General features: G+C 47.7%; 1 protein-coding gene across 3 annotated transcripts in view; it reads left to right on the forward strand.

Annotated features, from left to right (window-relative positions):
* Window positions 1-20,360, forward strand: part of TWSG1 (twisted gastrulation BMP signaling modulator 1) — a 37,160-nt gene extending 16,800 nt beyond the window's left edge. For all 3 annotated transcript variants that reach the window (XM_081262574.1, XM_081262575.1, XM_081262573.1), the window contains exons 3-5: window positions 5,322-5,421; window positions 15,301-15,567; window positions 17,644-20,360. In XM_081262574.1, coding sequence (XP_081118700.1) covers window positions 5,322-5,421; window positions 15,301-15,567; window positions 17,644-17,825 — 549 coding nt within the window. In that variant the 3' untranslated portion in view covers window positions 17,826-20,360. The remainder of the gene's footprint in view (window positions 1-5,321; window positions 5,422-15,300; window positions 15,568-17,643) is intronic.
* Window positions 20,361-21,931: the final 1,571 nt, after the last annotated feature.

Below are 21,931 nucleotides of genomic sequence, written 5' to 3' on the forward strand. Positions count from 1 at the left end.
TGCTTTCTTGATTTGCAGAGAGATTTTTGAGATCAAGAAGCCGTCTGTGAACTTGCTTATATGATGTTTTCCCCTGCAAAGTGAGAAGTGCTTTTGAGAGTGGAAAAGGCTCAGATGCTCACCAGGAGGTTGGGCTGGGGGCTTGTTCCCATGTCCAGATCTGAAGTGCACATTGCCAGGAGCTGTGAGGTGCTGCTCATGTTTGGGGCTTATTCATTCACATTGCTAAATTTTATCTGATTAATTTGTTTTATTAAGACAAAGATTTTTTTAAGCTTACCTACAGTAAGGCAGAAAGAAGGAGAAATATTAGTGAAGTGTTATGAGAGTGCTGTGTTGTTAACAGACCAATGTCCACATGTAGACATCACCTAACAGCAGATTCATGGTTACGGCCTCTCTCACCAGTGGCAGTTCACTCAGTAGGCATGAGTCACCTGGTGATCACAAGCCACCAATCAGGTTCTTTTATTCCAATCTCAGTTTCTAATATCTATAACACTCAAGTCACACGTCACACTTCACACAATCGTGTACTAGGTTACAGAAAGGCTAAGAAAGGGTTAGGGTAACCACATGGGGTTAGAAGGCCCGAGAACAGCTATGTAGGTGTCAGATAAGACCAGGAACCAGCCAATGGACATCTTCAGGGCACAGAAAGCCCAGGATGTGCTCTAGGCAAGGGTCCTGACTGCAGGTTCGGTGTCTGGTGGAGGTGTCAGCTTGGAGTGGGCCATACGTGGTGATCACAGGCAGGAGAAACCGCACTTTGCTGAAGTCCAAGGAGGGTAGGAAATCAGAGGTTGTTTACTGTATCAATTTTCCTGAGCAAGGCTTGTGACTAGTGATCAGGGGATGGGGTGAAAGTGTTGCTGTGTCTAATCTTGGGGACGGGGACGGGGTGAAAGTGTTGCAGTCTAATCTTGGGCTTCTTCTTTATGGGCCTTAAATGAGGGGTTCACATCTGGTGAGGTTTATGTGATTTGGGAGGTTTACGTGTCCAGGTGCTCCTGAGTTTGGTAAGTTGGCACATTTATTAATTTGTGCCTTATGGTGGCAGATGGTGACTATTTACTTGTACAAACAAGGTGTGGAGTCGTTCTGCCTTGACACTTTTACTCAAAACTGAGTAGCTCATGGCAAACTAGTGCTTTACTAGATGGAATCACTCAAGATCAGGCACAGCCTGACAATTGGTGTTCTACACACCAAGGGGTCACTCAGGGCAGGCACAGCCTGAGGACTGCTGTTCCGTACACCAAGGGGTCACTCAGGGCAGGCACAGCCTGAGAACTGCTGTTCTGTACACCACAGGGTCACTCAGGGCAGGCATAGCCTGAGGTCTGCTGTTTTACACACTATGGGGTCACTCAGGGCAAGCAGAGCTTGAGAACTGCTGTTCTACACACCAAGGGGTCACTCAGGGTAGGCACAGCCTGAATACCGCTATTCTATACACTGTGGGGTCACTCGGGGCAGGCACAGCCTGAGGACTCCTGTTCTATACACCATGGAGTCACTCAGAGCAGGGCATAGACTGCCCTCATGTTAAAAAAGTAAAGCCACATCTCTATGTGTAATGTACATTAAATTTTATTTTATTTTTTTACATTAAATTTTAAAGGAAGCTTTTATTTCTTGCGATTAAGTGGCAGCCTTTATAAACAAAAAGCATCAGCATCCTTAACTAATGGTGTTTTAAAAAAAATGTTCCCCCAAAATGTTGTCCTTCCAGTGATAAAACAGGCAGGTTTCATGGAGAAACCAGTCACATATTTTCAAGTAACTTCAAGCTTGTAGTTTTGTGTTGCTTTGCTTTGTTGTGCCAGAAATCAAAGCCAGGGCTTCTCCCATGCTGGGCGGGTGCAGACATACAGCTGTGCTTCTCAGTGAGTTCCTACCCTTTTGCCCTCTTTTTCTTATTTACTTTCATATTTATCTATATATTGGGGGAGATGTTTGTTGGGAGCTTGGGGTTTTGGGGTGCTGAGTCTAGAACCTGGGTCCTCACACATTCGCAGCACGCATTCTGCCACTAGCTGCCCCCCAGCCCTGAGACTTTCTGACAGCCCAGCAGAGTTCCATTGCCTCTGCAGTGCGGGAATGCAGCCCGACCTGCAGTGGGAGCTTATTGTCCTTTGTATGTAATAAGTCACAAATGCTGACGTGGTACTAACAAATTAGTTAGAAAATAGTGCAGGTGTTGATTCCTGAAAATGCTGTGTGTAGCTAGGGGATTTCTAGAGATGAAAAAAGGAGTTAAAATCAGTGTTGCAAAACAATGTCATGTTAGAATTACAGGCTCAAGTCCAGTGATCTGGAACATAATGAGATGAATTAATAGGGATAAGTATTATGTCCTATGTTTAAATTTTAAAGGCACCATATTGACTTAGAGAAATAAGGGTTATATGGCACTAGTTAATTTTTTAAAATATGTGCTATTAGTAGTATTTTACTAGGTCTCAGTTTTTTAGAATATTATTGAAATGGTTTGAAAACAGCACAGTTACTAACAGCATCTTTGTACCCCAAACAAGCCGTCTAACTTAGGCTACTTCAGTCATGAGAGGCGGTGCCCAGAATCTAGCAGGCCAGTGGTTACTCCGCTCCTCCTGGCTGTGCTAGGCTCTGACGGGTGGTGGTGGTGGTTTTTTCATGGTGGCCTTAGGAAGAAAGTGCTTGCTGGTGGCACAATCAAGGTCATATCATGGGAGGGCCACACTGTGGGAGACCTGAGCCAGGACGAGCGGGCAGGGAGGGAACACGGCCTTGCTGGGGTCAGTGGGGCTCTCTGGCTGGACGTGACTCGGGTGCTGAGAGCCTCTCATGGGGTGAGTGTCACTTCCCTGCTGCTCTCTCCCCGTAGACAGCTGGAGCTGATGACCAAGGGCAGTTTCGGTGGACTAGAGTGCAGTGGCCCCTCCAAGGATTGGACCCGCGAACTGGTGCATCTCCAGGAGCAGGGCAGCCTTTTCCTCCCCACCCCCACTTCTTGTGACCGAGTGGCCTCCCCACTCAGCTTCCCATCAGCCCCCAGCGAAGCTCCTCAGGGACTGACAGACATCTGCGTCCCACTTCCACAATCTGGGAAGAGAATGGACTGCCAGTGACCACCTGCTTTCTATCAGTGCCAATTATTTGTAGTCTGGAAGAAGAAAGGTCACACAGTCTAAATTATTTCTGAGAACCCAGGAGGGTGGGATCCAGACAGTGTGCAGGTGGCGAGAGGCGGGAGGGGCTTTGTGGAGAGAAGGTATGTCTGGGGGCAGCCGGTGGCAGGGGCTTAAAGAGCAATCTCCCAGGAATCAGACTTCAGTTCAACTTAGGGAAACACTTACTGAACCAGTGGTGGCACACATCTGTACTCCCAGCCACTCAGAAGCCTGAGGAAGGGGGACAACAACTCAGGCCAGCCTTTCAGCCAGTAAGCAAGACCCTGTCTCAAAAGAAAAAGTAAAAAGGAATGCAATGTAGCTCAGTGGTAGGCAGCCCTAGGCTCAATCCTCAATACCACCAAGAAAATAAAAAAAGAATGGAAAACATTATTGGAGCATTACAAGTTGTGACAGGCTATTTGGGTTATTAAATCCCTCATCAACTGTTGGCTCAAATGACCACTTGTCAAAGGAACATTACAGAAGAGATCCTTGTCTTAGATGGAAAGATGGTCTAGTTTACCTCTGAAGTTCCTTCTGAGCCTGAGGGTAAGATCAGTTTTATCATAAGTTACTTCTATCCAAGTAGTAAAATTTAATGTTTTTCTTACAGATACATCCAGTATCTCTTAAGCCAGGGAAACCAAGAGGGCTGGGTGGCTACAGAATCCCATCTCAGTTAGTTTAGGAGTGATGGTCTAGGGACAGGGGGAGGCAGGTCAGGGGCCTCCTTCACAAAGCAGGCTGTATGGTTAGCCCTCGTGGAGTGACCAGCCACCCAGAGGGGCCTGGTTCAAAACAAAGCGTTTCTTGGCTCCTGTGTCTGTGAGTTGGCAGTGTGGGCTTCGTCCAAGTGGGTGGAGGCTGCTGCTCTAGGATGACTTCCGGTGGCCTGACCTGTCACGTGTCCTCATCCCAGCTTCACAGGACAGCTGGGGAGCTCTCACAGGAACAGCTAGCACTACAGGCTGCTGCAGGCCGAGGCCCAGAGCTAGTGTGAGGTCACTTCCACTGAATTTGTCCATCAAAGTAAATCTCAGGATCACCTAAAGCCAGAGGGGCTGGACATGTCCCTTGATCAGAGGAGAAGCTACTTGTGAAGAAGGGATATAGAGATGGAAGGTCATTTCCACTTTCTTTGTAAATAAGTACCATAGCAAGCACACCGTTTTAAAGTATTATTGGTCATTAAAAATATCCTGTGTGGGGCTGGCGATGTGGCTCAAGCGGTAGCGCGCTCGCCTAGCGTGCGTGCGGCCCGGGTTCGATCCTCAGCACCACATACAAACGAAGATGTTGTGTCCGCCGAGAACTAAGAATAAATAAATGTTAAAATTCTCTCTCTCTCTGTCCCCCTCTCTCACTCTCTCTTTAAAAAAAAAAAAAAAAAAAATATATATATATATATATATATATATATATATATATATATATATATATCCTGTGTGTGTGTGCATGCGCGCGTGGGTATTTTACTGGGGATTGACCAGGTGTGCTTAACCACTGAGCCACATCCCAGCCCTTTTTATTTTTTTGAGATAGAGTCTTGTTAAATTGCTAAAGTTAATCTTGAACTTGCAATCCTCTTCCTCAGCCTCCTAAGTTGCTGGGATGACAGGTGTAGGCCACCATGCTGGGCTCAGAGTAGCATTTTGTAGTAGATGCTTTATTCACATTTTATATATTGAGAAACTACAGCTCTCACCACAAGTTGACTGTTCATTTATCTTAATCTGAACAACAAATTGAATACTGAGAAGTATTTTCTGTTCATGAATGCTACTTTGAGGTGGTTTGCAGGTTAAAGTTACAAGTTATAAAGTAAATTGTTTCCTTTGTTTCAAAGAAGATAAAAGTATCTAATATCTCTTCACTGAATCTCTCCAAAAGAAAAAAATTGACTTGACTTTGTAGGCCCTTATGTTCCTGCAAATATGAATTAGGTTGGATAAAAAGTTACACCAAGAGGGCTGGAATCTGGCTAAGTGGTGGAACACCTGCCTAGCGAGCATGAAGCCCTGGGTTCAGTCCCCAGTGCCAGGAAGAACAGTTGCATCAGGAGTAAATTATTATAATGTACAAATTTGGGGGTTAGTTCTTAAAGAGCAATAACATTAGATAGCATTGTTTGAAACTTTGCCTTTAAATATCTGTCCCTTCTAGGAGCTCTGCCAGTGCCGGCCCGGCGAGGGGAACTGCTCCTGCTGTAAGGAGTGCATGCTGTGTCTCGGGGCCCTCTGGGACGAGTGCTGTGACTGTGTGGGTAAGTTGCCACCCAGGCGGTGGCTCGGTGTTTAGGAGACTCAGGGAGGCCGGGGGTGGCCCAGTGGCAAGGCTCTCACCTGGTGTGTGCGTGACCTTGGGCTTAATCCCCAGCACCACAGTAGAAAGAGAGACTTCACAGAACAGAAGTGTGTTTTATGTGTATAAATGAGTTGCCTCAGGTATAATAAGCATTTGGAACATTGCTATTACATGTGCTTGTATTGGATCATATTTACATTTATGTGCTTTATTTTTATAGAAAAAGTTCGGGGAGGAGATTTAAAGTGCATGTCCTTGGGGCGTGGAAGGGAGGGACCCAGAGGTGATACTTTTGCTTTTCATTTGCAATCTTCTATACTGTTGAATTTTTTGTAAGAAGAAATTTGTTGCTAGGAACCGTATTTTATAAGAAGCATCTAGAAAAATTTTTCAAGATATATTAAGTCAAACGTGTGCATGTGGGTTGATAGAGTGCTGCTGGTGGTGCTGAGAAGGAAAACCGAGCACCTGAACCGTGGCTGGGGCAGGACACCCCTGCGGCTCCTTCAGGTCCTGGTGCAAACACCCCCTTCTCAGCAGCCCTCACAGGGAGCCGGGAGCACCCGCTCACCCTGCAGGACTGCGAACTGCAGGCCCCTGTGAGCGCTGCTAGCCTGTAAGGAGGAAGCAGTCAACCTTTTGCATAGTTAACTCCCTGTCCGTCCTCACCTGCTCGCTCCTCTCTCCCTGTCCGTCCTCATCCTGTTTGTTTTCTGGGGTATTGTGAAGTCCATCATTTCACAACACTACCAAAATACTTTAGTTATGTATCTCAAAAAAAGAGTAATTTTTCTTACAATGTCCAGTGAACAGTTCTTCTTTAATGCCATCTAACACCACATCAGCCCACTGATGGACTGAAGGTCTTCTGCAGTTGTTTTACCCAAATCAAGAAGTGAAGTCCACTTGCTGTGGTGGGTGGTTGAGGTTTCTTAAGTTTCTTTTTTTCTAGAACAGTTCCTGCTTGTCCCCATCTTTTGCTGTTCTTTTTGAAGGAGCCCATTTGTTTTGATGGGAAGGAGACGTCTTCTGGATTGGGTGGTGGCTTCCTGTGGCTGTTGAACCTGTTATTCTGTCCACTCTGTCCTAGAGGCTGGAAGTGAGGTTCAGGCTTGCTGTGGGGAGGCACAGAGTGCACCTTAGCAGGCAGGCAGCACCAGAGGTTCTGCTTCTGGCGATGCTTAGTTTGGTCAGTGGGTGACAGTGCCATCCTTGGTGATAGGTGAAGGTCCCTGTCGGCCTCCCACCTAGCAGTCTCCCCCTGCCCTGATGACCACTGGCTGGGCCAGGCGTCCCACTGGAGTTGTGAGGCAGTGACTGTCCATCTCCATAACTGCTTCTGCAGTTGTCACCAGCTGGGACTATTCTGCGTGGAGCTTCCCTTGATCCAGTGAGGCCCATTGCTTACCTTGAAATAAAGGTGTATAGACAAATGCAAGATAAACAGTAAATCCTTTCTCTTCATGCATTTGCCAAGCACTGACTCTGCCCTAAGATTCCACTGAGGTTCAGTACATTTTATTTGCTTTTTGCTTGCTTGCTTGCTTTTTTGATGAAGGGTTTGGGATATATATATATTTAGTGTTTTATTTGATTGCTGCCATCCCTCCTCCTCTTCCTCCTCTTTCTTTTTCTTCAAATTGCCTCATCTCTAGTTAGTAGGAGTCTTTCCAGATCCTCACAAAGGCCCAGAGTCCTTTGGATGTGGCTTGTTCCTATGGCTTCAGAACCTCCCAGACTCCTGGGATTGCCCCTGGAGCCTTGCCCCCCCTCCCCCCCAGGAAGAATGGTGGTTGGAGTTAGCCATCCAGACATTGGGAGTGTTGTGGCTGCTCCTGGGGCCTCTCCTGGCCCTTTCCAGTGGGCAGGCATGATAGGCAGGTATAGGCATGGGGAGGACCTGCTTTGAGTTCTTACTAATTCGGTTTTAAGATAACAGAGTCTTGGGCTGAGATTGTGGCTCAGTGGTAGAGTGCTCACCTAGCACGTGCGAGGCCCCGGGTTTGATCCTCAGCACCACATAAAAATAAATAAAATAAAGATATCGTGTCCAATTACCACTAAAAAATAAATATAAAAAAAGATAACAGAGTCTTTATTTCTTTGATTTATATTTGTAACTTCTTTTAAATTGAACTTTTTTATTCCTGCGTATATGCTTGATTTTTTTTTGTTTAGATCTTTTCTGTGTGAAGGAATTTATTAGAAAAGTTATTTTGACCTTTTAAAATAATAATATATGCTTTTATGTATAATAAATCAATGAGATGATTAAATAAAATTTAAGGTTGCCGATTCTTAAATATTTCCTGAAGATGCAAGCTCAAATACAGTGTTCCAAGGTCATCTAGAATCATTTCCTGAGCGGTTATGGGACCATCTTGACATAAAGTAAGGTTTATTTGTATTCATTTGTTTTCAGTTTTTAGGGGTTGTTTCCTTTTGGTTTGGGTTTTGGGTTTTTAAAAATAACTTTATTTTATTTATTTATTTTGTATGTGGTACTGAGGATCGAACCCAGTACCACTGAGCCACAGTCTCAGCCCCATTTTGGTTTAGTTTTATGTTTTGGGTTTTTTTTTTTTTTTTTTTTTTGGTGTGTGTGTGTGCATGTACATGCTCATAGCTCATGCCAGGGATTGAATTTAGGGCAGCTTAACCACTGGGCCACACCCCCAGCCACACCCCTTTTAAAATATTTTTTAAATTTTTTTTATACCTTTATTTTATTTATTTTTATGTGGTGCTGAGGATCGAACCCAGGGCCTCACACATGCAAAGCAAGCGCTCTACCACTGAGCTACAACCCCAGCCTTGCAAGCCCTTTCTTTTATTTTTTATTTTGAAACAGGGTCTGAGTTGCTGAGGCTGACCTTGAGCTTGTCATCCTCTTGCCTCAGCCTCTCTGGTCACTGGGATTACAGGTGTGTACCACCATGCCCAGCTAGCTTTATGTTTTGAGGATATGAAACCTGTACAAGAGAACCAAGCCAAACGCACACAGCACTGGTTAGATAGGGGCTCATGTCCATCGTTGTCACCTCTGCTCTGCTTCCTGCCTCCCCTATAATTTATTGTTCAAGTAAGGTCACTGGGAGAGTGAAACAATGGTAGCCAAGCCTGAACTCACTGAAGAAACTGGACCTGTGATCCCTTAAAACTCCATAAGCATTTGCGTTTGTCATCAGAGCACTCATCCTGCACACACCGTTGTGCCCTTTGCCTTCTCTTTTCAGACTTAGTTGTGTGCAGTTGTAACCATGCTGCTGGCCATGGGGCGTGTGCTCGCTCACCATGCATGGGCCTTTGGTTGCTTCCTGTCTTTCCCCATTCGGACAGCCCTGCAGCGAGTGGCCATGTGCAGAGGTTTTCTGTGCAGCTGTGCTGGTGTCCACATGCTCTTCCCTGAGGGCTCTATCCTCTGCACTTTCACCAGGGCCCTATAACTCTGCAGCTTACCCAATCCCTGCTGCATTGCCACAAAATTACACTGCTGGGCTGGGGCTCGGGCTTGGGGGTAGGGCGCTTGCCTAGCATATGTGAGGTACTGGATTTGATCACATAAAAAGTAAATTAATTAAAAAATACAGTTATTAAAAAAAGACTTCCTTCCTTAAAAAAAGAAATTACACTGCTGAATGCCCATTGCTATTGCTAATGAACTTCTGGATTTTTGTTAATCTGATAGGAAGAAATGGTATGACTTTAATTTTTATTTATCTTATTTCCAGTGAGGTAGAGTGTCTGTTCATATGTTTAAGGACTGTATATTTTTTTTTTAAAGAGAGAGTGAGAGAGGGGAGAGAGAGAGAGAGAGAGAGAGAGAGAGAGAGAGAGAGAGAGAGAGAGAGAGAGAGAGAATTTTTAATATTTATTTTTTAGTTCTCGGCGGACACAACATCTTTGTTGGTATGTGGTGCTGAGGATCGAACCCGGGCCGCACGCATGCCAGGCGAGCGCGCTACCGCTTGAGCCACATCCCCAGCCCAAGGACTGTATATTTTTTGAATTGTTTATTCTTATATATTATCCACTTTTCTACTGTTTTTTTTTCCTTAATTATTTAGGAGTTTTGACAAATATATAGGATATAACTCCAATGCCTGTGTTTTTCCTCAATCATTTGTATTGGTTGTGCTTCAGTATTTTTCATCCTGAAAGTCTTGTTTTCATGGAGCTGATCTCATTAAGGTTTCTTTCCCTCAGACTTGGCACTGTGGTGGTCCCCGTCGCAGTAGTACTCGGTGTGCTTATGTTTGTTGTGCACAGCTCTCTGGTGCATTTATCCTGGGGTTGGTTTGTTTATTTGTTTTGTCCTGAGGGTTGAACCCTGGGGATGTGGCTGAGTGCTACCACTCAGCCACATCCCCAGCCCTTTTTTAAAATTTTGAGACTGGATCTCCCTAAGTTGCTGAGGCTGGCCTCCAACTTGCAATCCTTCTGCCTCAGCCTGCAGAGTGGCTGTGATTACATGTGCGTGCCACTGCAGCTTATCCTGATTGATGCGTGAGCTTGGATCCGGTTTTTTTCAAACAACTATTACCATATATTTAAACATTATTGATGAAATCCTGGTAGAATTTATTGAGTAGTACCTTTCTCCTACTGATGGAGGTGCTGCCTTCCTCTGGTGCACTTTGCTTTATTGCTGGGTTTCCTGTCTGTCTCTATGTCTGTCCAGGCGTCAGGTCTCTCCCCCTCCCCCAACAGAAGCCTGGTCCCAGCTCTTTTGCTCCTCTGTGCAGCATGCTGTACATGGCACAGGCAGTCCCCGTCCATTATTAGTATATAAGGCAAAAAGAACACTGACTTCATTTTTCTTTGGTACTTAGGCTGTTTACTTTTTCAAGATCATTTTCTCTAGAAAGTCAGAAACAAGACCATGGATGGTTAAGTCTTCACGTAGTTGAGATTCTCCTTTTTGAATTTTGGGTCTGACGTTAGACTGCCCTTTTAGGATAATTTGCAACAAAAATATCTGGGTCTGACCTTTTAAAAAGGAGCCACTCAGCAGAGCCAGGTGTCTCAGGCCTGCGGTCCCAGTCCCAGGGGAGGCGGAGATGTGAGAAGTGCTGGACCAGGAGCTGGGGGCATGAAGCCACTAACCAGGGCAGCAGGTTGTCAACCTTCGCCAAGTCTGATGGCTCACAGTTTCAACTTCTGGTCTTCTTTATTTGCCTATTCTAGATCTTCTGATCCTTAATTCTCATTTTAGTGCTATTGTTCTTTTTAACCCCTTAGGCTAATTTTGTCTGTTCTACACATAATACCACATATAGGCTTAAAATACATTTTAGAAAAACATGAAATAATGCATTATGTAATCGCAGACTCTAACTACATTAATAATTATAAGTTCAGCCCATATTTAATGTGTGTTAAAAATCCAAATCTGTGGCAAATGTTAAAAGAAGAAATTAATAATTGCACCCAATGAAGACCAAGGAGGAGAGGTGGACATCACTGCCGCTGGGCTCTTGCTGTCCTGCACCATGTCTGTCATGGTCAGTGGGGAGCCTCTCCTCACCGCCAGGTGTGGACTCCAAGTGTGAGTCTCAGTACAAATGCAGGTGGAGCTCAGGTGGAGCTTCCCTGCTCACCCACCTGGTCCTTAAATGGGTAATAGAGGATCCAGCAGAAGAGCAAGGGGCAGGTGCGGCTGAAGGAACCAGCTTGAACCACGAATTGAGGGAGTTAGGGACAGGGCAGGACCTGGAGACCAGAGCCCGCCAGCACTAGGGGCTGTGGAGGTCCCTCTCCCTCCCCCTAGAAGACACCATGGGCCTCATCCAGGCACCAGCAGGGTCTGGAGGCCTCCTCCTAAAAGGAACTGGGCTCCCCAGCTTTAAGCATGTAGTTGAAGAGCATGAGGCTCTTTCTAGATCGGCTGAAGCCTTATTCTGAGATCCACAGAAAGAAAATTCTAAGCTTAAAATGCCAGGGTTGTGGGGGGAGGGCACTCAAGAAGAAAATATTTTCCATAAAGGAATCAAATATGCCATCCATCTTTCCTGATAAAGACCTTCAAGTATACACAGGAGCAGAAAGAACAGCCTAGTGAACTCCGCATACCCATATCAGACTCAGAGTGATTGAGAAGATGCACACTTGCCCTACCTATTTTTTTTCTTTGCTGAAATATTTTAAAGCAAATTATAGCAGGATCTAGTGGCACACACCAGTAATTCTAGCTCCTCAGGAGACTGAGGCAGGAGGATTGCAAATTATAATTGCTTGACCTGAAGTTCATTTCATGATTAAGGTTCTCCAGATGTCTCAGAATGCGTTCTGTAGCTGATTTGTCCAGATCCCTATGGGGGCTTGTATTGCATCTCTAATCCAGAGCCACCATGCCTGTCCCCATGCTGTACAGTTGACCTATGGAGCGACCACCTTTAACGGGTCCTCTCCCCTTCTGTGCTTAGTACTTCAGAGCCACCTGTGAGCCCTTGATCAGCTTCAGGTTTGATGCCCCTTGGCAAGAAGACTGCATGGGTGTGCTGTGTGGTTCTCAGTATTTTACAGAGTTCAAGGAAAGCCCTTTGTCTTGACATCCAAGGCACTGTTCTTTGCCGTGACCTTGGATAAGGGGCCCTGGCATGCTGCCTGAGCCTGGTGACCAGTGCTTGCAGGTTCCACTTGGAGGCAGGGGCAGACCCTCCATGGAGGCAACCATCAAGCCTGTCAGAGCACAAGTTGGAAACGGGGAGGGAGAGTGGGAAGGGCCTGGCATCCTGGCCTTGGAGCCAGGAGGGGATATAGAGTAGAGCTAGGTATTTGCATGTATTTAAGATACCAAGGAAGCTAATTGCCATGCTGGTGACATCATTATGAGGGATATGGGAGGGGATGGGGCTAGGGTCAATGAGTTCCATCTTTCATCTTTTACTCCAGAGCGTTCACTAATAATGTCTCGAGGTGCTTCTGCAGCTGCTTTGACCATTTTTATTTGGGTCATCCTGGTGGTAACTATGAAAGGGCTATGGAATGGCGTGGGCTGAGGCCTTTTGCTGCCGGCTCTTCTGGTGTGCCCAGGCACCCAGGAGAGCAGTAACATTTCCCCTTTTGTCTTAGCATCTCCATGAAATACAGTTTGTCAGGTAAACCACCTCTTATCACATCCTTGGTTTTCAGGTATCTGGTGATGACAGGCCAGACTTAAGTGTTGCTCTGTTATCATGGGAAATTCTTTGTATTTCCTAGTTGCAGATGAAGAGTGTGATGGGGTGAATTTGGGAGTAGTGTCTAAATTCTGTTAACTTATGGATTTGAAATCTTTGCCTCTCAATTATGACCAGTTATGACTGTTATTTGCAAAACCAGTTTAACAGTTGCATTTATAGTTAGTATTTAAATTTCTATGTAGTGAAAGAATACAAACCAGTAACAAAATCTCAGAGAAATGATCAGGAAGAGAAAATTGAGCTCCAAGGCAGCCTCTGCTTGGAGAAGAGCTTCTAAGGACAGACCAGACCCCAGGATGCTCAAGCAGGTGCTTTTGCAGAGCCCTTCCGAGTGAACTTATACACAGAAGCTGGTAACCCCAACCCGAAGTTGACCCCTTGTTTGCAATGAAGAGGGGCAATTAAGGAGCTCCAGAAGTTTCAAAGGTTTCCTTTTCCTGGGCAGGACAACACATCTGGAGGATCAGTTACAGTCTTTTTTTTTTTTTAATATTTATTCTTTTATATTTCGGCGGACACAACATCTTTGTTTGTATGTGGTGCTGAGGATCAAACCCGGGCCGCACGCTTGCCAGGTGAGCGTGCTACCGCCTGAGCCACATCCCCAGCCCTCAGTTACAGTCTTGAAAGAGTGCAGAATTGGAAGGCTCATGGCAGGAAGTGAGGTCAGGGTCACATGCTGAGTCTCCTGTGCTATCTCTGGAAATGACCCTCATTGAAGAGAAGACAGACACACATTCATAATGCCCAGAAGGTTTGCTTTCCAGTGCTGAAGATCATTTGCAAAAGGAGTTATTAGAAATGGCAATGGCAGTGAAATATTACATCTAATGGATGCTTAAAAAGAAAAAGAAAGAAAAATTTAGCTTTTCAAAGCTGAAGGAAACCCAGAGCACTCTGTTCCAGTTATTTTTGCTACTAAATCACCTACCCTGAATTGCAATGGTGGGGCACGCACTGTCCTTGTTCATGAAGTCCCTGCAGGACGGGCTCGTGGGCAGCACCCCCCCTACACCAGGCAGCCCACCACGAGGAGCAGTGCCTGCCCCACAGGCTGGGGCTGGCTGAGCTCCCCCAGCCTCGCCTTCCCAGCACGGCCCTGGGAGGAGGTTTGTCATCCCTGTCTGCAGTTCCCTCCGTCCATGTTCTTGTTTTTAAATTATTTTTTAAAACTATTCATTCTGAAATAATTTCAGGCATAGAGAAATTTTCCAGAAGGGTCCAAAGACTCCCATGTTCTCCTCTCTGGATTCTCGGGTGTTGACATTTTATGTTCATATTGGCTCTTTGCTCAGTATCTGCCTTCCCTCTCTCTCTCTCTCTCTCTCTCTCACACACACACACACACTCTCACACTCACACACACACTTTCACACTCACACACACTGTCATCTGTTTTTGGATCTTGAAAAAGCAGTTCACACTTGAGGTCCCGTCACCACTAAACCCTGCAGCAACACGGACACTCTCTAAGACTCCCCACACCCTCCAAATCAGGCAGCATTGCCACCCAGTCCACAGAGCCCATCCAGTCTCGGCCCCGTCCTGCAGTGTCTCTGTTCCTGTCTGGTGCAAGGTCCTTTCAGGAATACGTGGTGTGCTTTGTTGTCAGACCCCACAGTCACTCCATCTGGAACACCCCTTGTCCTTGCCTGGCAGTGCAGACCTTACCGCTGTAGGCTGGTCCTTCACCTCTGCCCTCCCGATGCTGGCCTGTGGCCATGCTTCAGCTTTACCTCCCAGGCAGCCTGTCACTGTGTCACTGCCTGCATCAGGTGCCACAGCATCCACTTGCCCCACTACTGTGATGTCACCTCCATCTCCTGACCACCATTGACCCCTCCGCAGCAGGTTGGCACATGGGAGAGTTTTACAGTCTCCATTGGTATGTGCCATTACTCCCGCCCCAGCCTGGGCACCGCCTGGCTTCTCCCTTCAGAGTGCACATGCCCGCAGTGGTCTGTGGTACTCTGAGGTGGTCCACGGTGGTGTTGTTCCCTTCATTCTACCAGCATCTGTTAGTCTGTTAGTTGGCACAGAAGTGTCTGCTTAGGCTGCACTGGTTCAGTTATTTAGTTACACATGTGCACTCCTGGGGTTGACCCATTGTTACCATTCTTTCATTGCTCAAATTGTCGACTTAACCAGTCATCCCAGCACTGAGGAGGTTGAGACAGGAAGAAGGAGGATTCAAAGTTTGAGGCCAGCCTTGGCAACTTAGCAAAGCCCTGTCTCAAAAAATAAAAAGGGCTGGGGTGTAGCTCAGAGCACCCTGGGTTCAGACCCCACTTTAGTCCATGGGACCCCCTCCGATTGCCTCCCTGGCTCTTTTGCGGGCCCTCTTACTCACTGAGCACTTCCTTCCTTTGTCCCCAAAACATGTTCCTGTCTCCTGCTGTGCTTTGCCGCTGGGCCCTGGAGTCGCCCTCTCCAGGAGCCCTGGTTCATGGGCTGGAGGAGGTAGCTCCACAAGAGCGGGGCCTCGGTGGCGTGGTGGCCTCACTGCTCGGCCCTTCTGGCAGACACAGCTGGGAGAGTGTCCAGAGTCAGGTCAGAAGCTGCTGCTTGAACCCCTGAGCGCCCCCTGAAGAGCAGCCACCAGCACCCTCCCTGGAGCTGCTCAGTGAGGAAAGTAAAGGCCCCTCTCTCCCCAGGCATGTGCAACCCTCGGAATTACAGCGACACACCACCCACCTCTAAGAGCACAGTGGAGGACCTTCACGAGCCCATCCCCTCACTCTTCCGGGCGCTCACTGAGGGGGACACCCAGTTGAACTGGAACATCGTCTCCTTCCCTGTGGCGGAGGAGCTCTCGCACCACGAGAACCTTGTCTCCTTTCTTGAGACGGTGAATCAGCCACACCAGCAGAACGTGTCTGTTCCCAGCAACAATGTGCACGCGCCTTACTCCAGTGACAAAGGTAACTGCCCTTGGACTTCCCTTCCACCCTCTGGTCTGTCCCTGGTCCAGTGACACCTGCATTCAGGTCATCCTCTGGAGCACCCTGTGGTTTTGAATCTGTGTGGGTGGTCCTGAGTAAATTCTAGACTCTGGTAACCTAGACAGAAGCCATCCGCATAGCTGCAGAGCTCCGCGTGGCAGACAGTCACACTGGTATCCCTTTGCATCACACCTCACTGAGCAGGGCGTTGCTTGTCCCCATGTCCCCAAAGCTGAGGTTTCAGCTGTGGTAGTGGTGGCACCACAACTAGACCTCTCTGTCACAAGCAGTATTGTGGCGCCTTGTCCCCTGGTCCACGCTGACCCAGCCAGTGGGCCCTCCTGGTCCCACGGGAGCAAGATGAGAATGCCCTGTGCCAACCCGAGGAGCACACTAAAGATGGGTGGGAGGGGCTCTAGGTTTTATCAAGCCCTGACGTGTTCTAGTTCCAGGCACCGCATGGCTCTGCCACCGTGATGGCGCTGCTGTGTCCAGGACGCAAGGGCATGACTTGGGTTCCCCCCTCCCTGCGTGTCCTCCATCACAACCCCGACCTGTATAAAGTAGAAAGGACTTAGGACATGGATAGCAAAAGCTTTTGTTAGAGGATAGATTTCAAAAAAAATGTTAATTTTAATATTTCTTAAATATTTAATAAAGATTCTTATTTTCTCTTAGGTTAAAATACTTTATGCAACAAATTCTGAGTTTTGGAAAACATCAGGAATATGTGGAATATGATAAGACGTTTTGCTGCCATTTTTCCCACTCTCTAAATGTGGACGATCAGAGCTATAAAATAGGAACGCACAGATTTCTCTCAGAGACTGCTCAGGTTCTGGGGATGGAGGGGAGCTAGTCCTGCGGTGTCCTTGGAGCTCCCGCCCCTGTGGCTGCGTTCTCTCCTTAGCGTATAGGGCCGCCTTGGCTGCTTTGTCCCTCAGGTCCTCTGATTACTCGGGGTCCCCAGTGGCCGTCCGTTGGTGTGTTCGTGAGAGCTTACCGACCAGGGGAACTTAGTGGGACCAGTCACTGGAGGCCTGCGTGCCTGCACCGCCCCTCTGTGCCGTGCTGCCCCCCAGGCCCCTCTCATGTCCTTGGCAGTGCCGTCCCCACACAGCACACCCACCCCCTCTTGGCTGTCCTCTTGGCTGCCTGTGAGCTTCGCTTTTCACCCTTACACTAAAGACGTCCAGTTCCTCTGTGAAACCTCCCTCACCGCTCGAGCCCTGGCAAAGTATCAGTTGTGTAAATGGCTCTATAAAAATGGCCCAGCCTTAGATCATATGCTCTTCATCCTGGTGCCCATTATCCACTATGGATCTCCTGGGCCCTTTTCTCCCAGATGAGGAGTTATATGGGCTTAATCACCAGGGAAACTTGAACCAGAGTCAGTGTCCTGTGGAGAGTCAGACGCCAGGCAGGATGCCGGCCTGCTGGCCACTCACCGTGTCTAAAGCACCTAAAGTGTTCTTTACTTACATCCTCAACATCATCTTAGAATAGAATAGTGGGGTTTTCAAACTTTTGACTGAAGAATTCTCTCTGTAGGAAATCTTATCAGAAGTGACGAACTTAAAAGAGCTTTGGTGTGGTACTGAACCCAGGACTTCATGCTTGCCAGACAAGCACTGTACCACTGAGCCAGATCCCAGCCCTCTTGCTTTTTTATTTTGAGACGGGGTCTCATAATTTGCCCCATCTAGCCTCAAACTTGTGATACTCCTGCCTCAGCCTCCTGATAACGCTGGGATTACAGGCATGCACCACTGCATCTTGCAGCAAATAGTTTTTAAGCCTAGTAATCTAACTTCAGATCAAAGTCTGAAGTGTGATGGGAGAGACTAAGGATGCCCTTTGCTTTCTGCATCTGTGGTGGAAGGATTCTCAGCATGATTGACAGACAAAGACCTTTTCTCCTGTACCTCATTTATGTCCTGTGCATATCAGCAGTAAGGGAACAGAGACAATTAACTGTCAATTGTATTCAACTCCATAGAAAGCACTTCGTGTTTTAACACCCTCCAGCTCTGAAATCTTAATTCTGTTTTCCAGAGCACATGTGCACAGTGGTGTACTTTGACGACTGCATGTCCATACATCAGTGTAAGATATCCTGCGAGTCCATGGGCGCATCCAAATACCGCTGGTTCCACAATGCCTGCTGCGAGTGCATCGGCCCCGAGTGCATTGACTACGGCAGTAAGACTGTCAAATGTATGAACTGCATGTTCTAAAGAAGGAAAAGAAACAGGAACCCAAGCACTCACAATCACAAGAAAGGTGTGAGCATGACTCAGTGAGTCCACTGGTTGGATCAGAATACCAGCAAGTTCCAAAGGTGCAAGGGCTGGGAAGGAGGTGCCATGTGAGGGTGCTGGCTGCCGGGGTGGGTTAGACACATGCGTACTACCACTCCCTCCTCTCCGCGCCCCTGGCCGCACACCTCTCCCTTGTTATACATGCACAGCACTGGTGTAGGAGAAGCCTCCAAAGCCTTTGTGCCCAACACAAAGCCTGGTACCGCTCCCTTCTCATGTTCCAAGCACTTTTCAGTGTTTGCAGAACCCACTCAAGTGAGTTAGGGCTCCCTCAGTGCCTGCAACTCCTGGGACCTACCTGTTTCCATAGCTGTGTGCCACTCTTCACTGTGCCTTATGTCTCTCTGCTTTATGAACAGAGGGGATGTTTAAAGACATCTCTGAAAACCATGAAAATCACCTTAGTAAGCGTCCGCATTGGTTCTAGAAAGCAGGTGCCCGCTACATTTTACATTTGAGAGCCCTGATGCGCTAGAAGCCCTGCCCCCCCCCCAGGGACAATGCTCTAGGGCAGATCTCTTGTCTGCCCACCCGGAGTGCTCAGGGTGCACCGTGAGACTGTGTGGCGCACTCCGCCAGGGCAAGTAACTGGCGTCTTAGGTGCCAGCGAGGAGCACTGGGCGCAGCAGGACTGCCGAGCCAACTCCACCTAGCCTGCAGAAAAGCATTCTGTCCTCTGGGCAGGTGGGTGGCTGGTAGCCAGGCCACGTGGAGGTGACAATGAGCCTCAGCCCTGTGGAGACAGAGCCGGTTCCCCAGCCCACACAGAATCAGAAGAGAATTCAAGATACCAACAGGGCGGGCTGGAAGTGCTGGGAGGGTGCTGAGGACAGCCACATGACACGAGGCCATGCCCATGGGGGCGGTTGTGTCTGGATCTCTTGCTCTTATTAAATAGGCATCAGATCGTGGGAGGTTGAAATTCTGAAATATTTTTAAGAATATCTGTTCAAGATTCTGTACACTCCAAATACACTGCAGGATTATTTAGTCAGCTTTTTATATAATGTCTCAATAGAGATAAGCTTAAATACTCTGTCCTTCATAGAATCCCAAACTTCAAGTATGAATCTAAAACATAAATATTTTTATTATACAAACTCTTGATTTTACAAACTTTCTAATTTCTCTAGTGAATATTTGAATTACAAGTAACTTTTTAGGAATACCTCTTTGTATGACTTCATATTTTAGTGTACGCACATAGATAATGCTGTTGGGTAGTTTGTATTATTCATTATCTGAACAGTAGTTATGGGTTCATTTGTAACATTGTGATTACAATAAAGTTCACAGCTGGATCACATTTCTTCTCTGAGGTCACTAACGAAGGTCACAGGGACTTAGGTATTTCGGCCTCTTAGGAAGCTGAGCTTTATGGCTCTTGGGACATCACAGGGAGAGCATGGGAGCCCCGGCTTCCCTGTGCCTGGAGGCTCCTGGCACCCTTCCTTAACCCCTCCTCACCAGCACCTTCGAGGCCGAGGCCAGGGAAGGAGTCCGCTGCCTCATTTCAGCTTCCCTGCTTTCCAGGTGGCTTTATGCCTACGAGTGGAGGAATGCTTCTGGATTGGTTGGGAACACAGTGGATATTTTCTTAACAGTGACAAACATGTTGAAGTGCATTGATCACCATTTTTTAGCTTTCATTATGAAGTTGTAAAATGCTGTACTTTTTTCACCTTTACGTTTCTCGGAACCCCATTCTCACTGCAAGGGATCCCCAATGGAGTGGTCCATTGTGCTCACCTGCTTCTCTCTCCTGGTTTGCCAAGGGATGGAGAAAACCTTAGGGTCCCACTTCCAGTTCTCTGGTGGCCTCTAGGTTCTGCATGTGAATGTTTTTCCAGAGTGAAAGCATAGTACTGGAGAGGCCAGCAGCCTTGCAAAACACAGGCCCTTTCTACCACTCAGAACGTTCACGCCCATGGTGATGCTCAGAAGAAACTCTTTTTATTTTAATCAAAAATTGAGTGGTCACCTGTGTTATAGCCATATCTAAGCCGGGGGGCCCTGTGAGAGGTATGCATCAGCCGCCTGTCCTATGGTGGGGTGTGTGCTAACCAGCTCTGCCCTCCCTCCTGTGATGTTGTGACTATCGTGACTTAGTTCACAGTGGTTGCCCCAAATCAGTTGACAGTTCAAATAAAATCTCACATCTGTTCACAAGGCTGCTCTTAAAGGGAGGCCACCATGTAGCAGCGCCAGAACACAAAACAGGTGTCAGGCAGCATCGAATGTAGGAGAGAAACCGAGAATTCGGTGGAGAGCGAGGGAACTCAGCCACGTTTTCAAAGTTAGTTTTGAGAAAGCCACTTTGAAGTTTTCCAGGTCTATGCTGCACTCCTAAGAGTGGGTTTACTGTGTTCTAGATGATATACAACATGTAAAATAGGTATCTTTTCTTTGGTTGTCCCTATAAACAAAAAAGTATTTTAATAAAAACTTGAATGTGAGGCATGTTCTCTGTTTATTTCAGCCAAAAGAAGTCAGGTGCTTCTGTCTGGTGAGGTTAATGTCTGAGGGTCAGTGAAGCAGATCCTCTTCCCTCTGGAGGGCTCTACAGAGCTGGCTGGGACCAGGGACCTTTGAAGTCACCCTCTGCCTCTTCCTATGCTTCGTTCCTTCCTGGGGACCCTTAAGATAAGCACTTCACCATTCTTTGAGTCTGCGGGCCTCATGATCCCATGATCGAGGTTACAGGCACAGAGGAGGATGACTGTCATTATGGCAGTCCCTACAGCAGCACTGCTGGTAGAGGGGAGCCACAGCTGCACTGGGGTGACAAAACGAGCCACTTCACATTTCAGCCCAGCACAGACGATGATGGAACCCAGGGCACTCAACCACTGAGACACAGCTCAGCCCTGTTTATTTTATTTTGAAATAGGTCTTGCTAAGTTGCCGAGGCTGACTTTGAACTTGGGATCCTCATGCCTCAGCCTCTTGAGTTGCTGATCTTATGGGCATGTGCCACTGAGCCCGGCAGTTTGTTGTGTTTTTAGATGGGGTCTTGCTATGTTGTCCAGGCTGTCCTCAAACTCCTGAGCTCAAGCCCCCCTCCCCCCTCAGCCCTGGGTATCGGGGATGGTGGTCTACACCACCACTCCTTTTATTTTAAAGTCAGGGTTTGACCCGTGGAGTTAGCAACCACCCCAAAGTTCAGATAGAAAAAAAAAGATTCCTGTTTCTCCCAGCAGTGCTGGGAGGCCCCAGGAGCCTGTGCAACTCGGAGAGGACTGGAAAGCGCGGTCCCACGGTCAGGGTAAAGAATTCTGCTGCTGACTCCAGGGAGCCACTGACAGACGCAGCCACTACCAAAGCATGGTAATTTGGTGAAGGTGCCATGTGCCCTCCCTCTGGCGGCGCCATGCTGTGGCCAGCATGGTCTTTCCACCCGGCCATGTGCAGGTCATGACCGCCACCACCCCAGCTCCCAGCAAGTCACCAGGCCTTTGAGCTCCTCTGCCTCAGAGAGCTGGTGTTACCTGGCAGGACGTCAGCAATGGCGGGTGTTGTCCAGAAGCCGGAAGATGTCGGGTCTCCATGCCAAACCTCAGCATGCCCAAGGCCCCGGGCGATCGGTGTACTAGGCCAGAGCCTGGCACTGCCTGAGCTCACAGGGAGGCCATGTCTGGGCTGAACCTGCCTCTTTCTGGAGGTTTCTACTTAGGAATACCAGCAGCAGCCCTGCCCTCATTGTCCAAGGCCCTTCAGACCTGGCGCCAGGACTTTATGATCCCAAGATGGGTGATAGAGGCTTTTTCCTGGCTGACACTGGAGGGGACAGGGCTCAGCATCAGATGTGTTTGATTTAAAGAAAATAATGAGCAGGACCTGCTGCCACACCCATCCCGCTCTGCTGGGCCAGCTTGTCCTGCAGATTGGGGCTCCTGTCCCAATTCCAGTCTCAGCTCTTGCAACACCTGGCAGAGAGGCCTTCTCTGATCTCAGGGCTCTTCCCACCTGCTCCCACAACCCTGTCATCTTTCTCTGCAGCACAAAGCTCTGAGGTCTCGCTG

This window comes from Spermophilus citellus (genome assembly GCF_964194105.1).
Source record: "Spermophilus citellus genome assembly, chromosome: 12".
Lineage (NCBI taxonomy): Eukaryota > Metazoa > Chordata > Mammalia > Rodentia > Sciuridae > Spermophilus > Spermophilus citellus.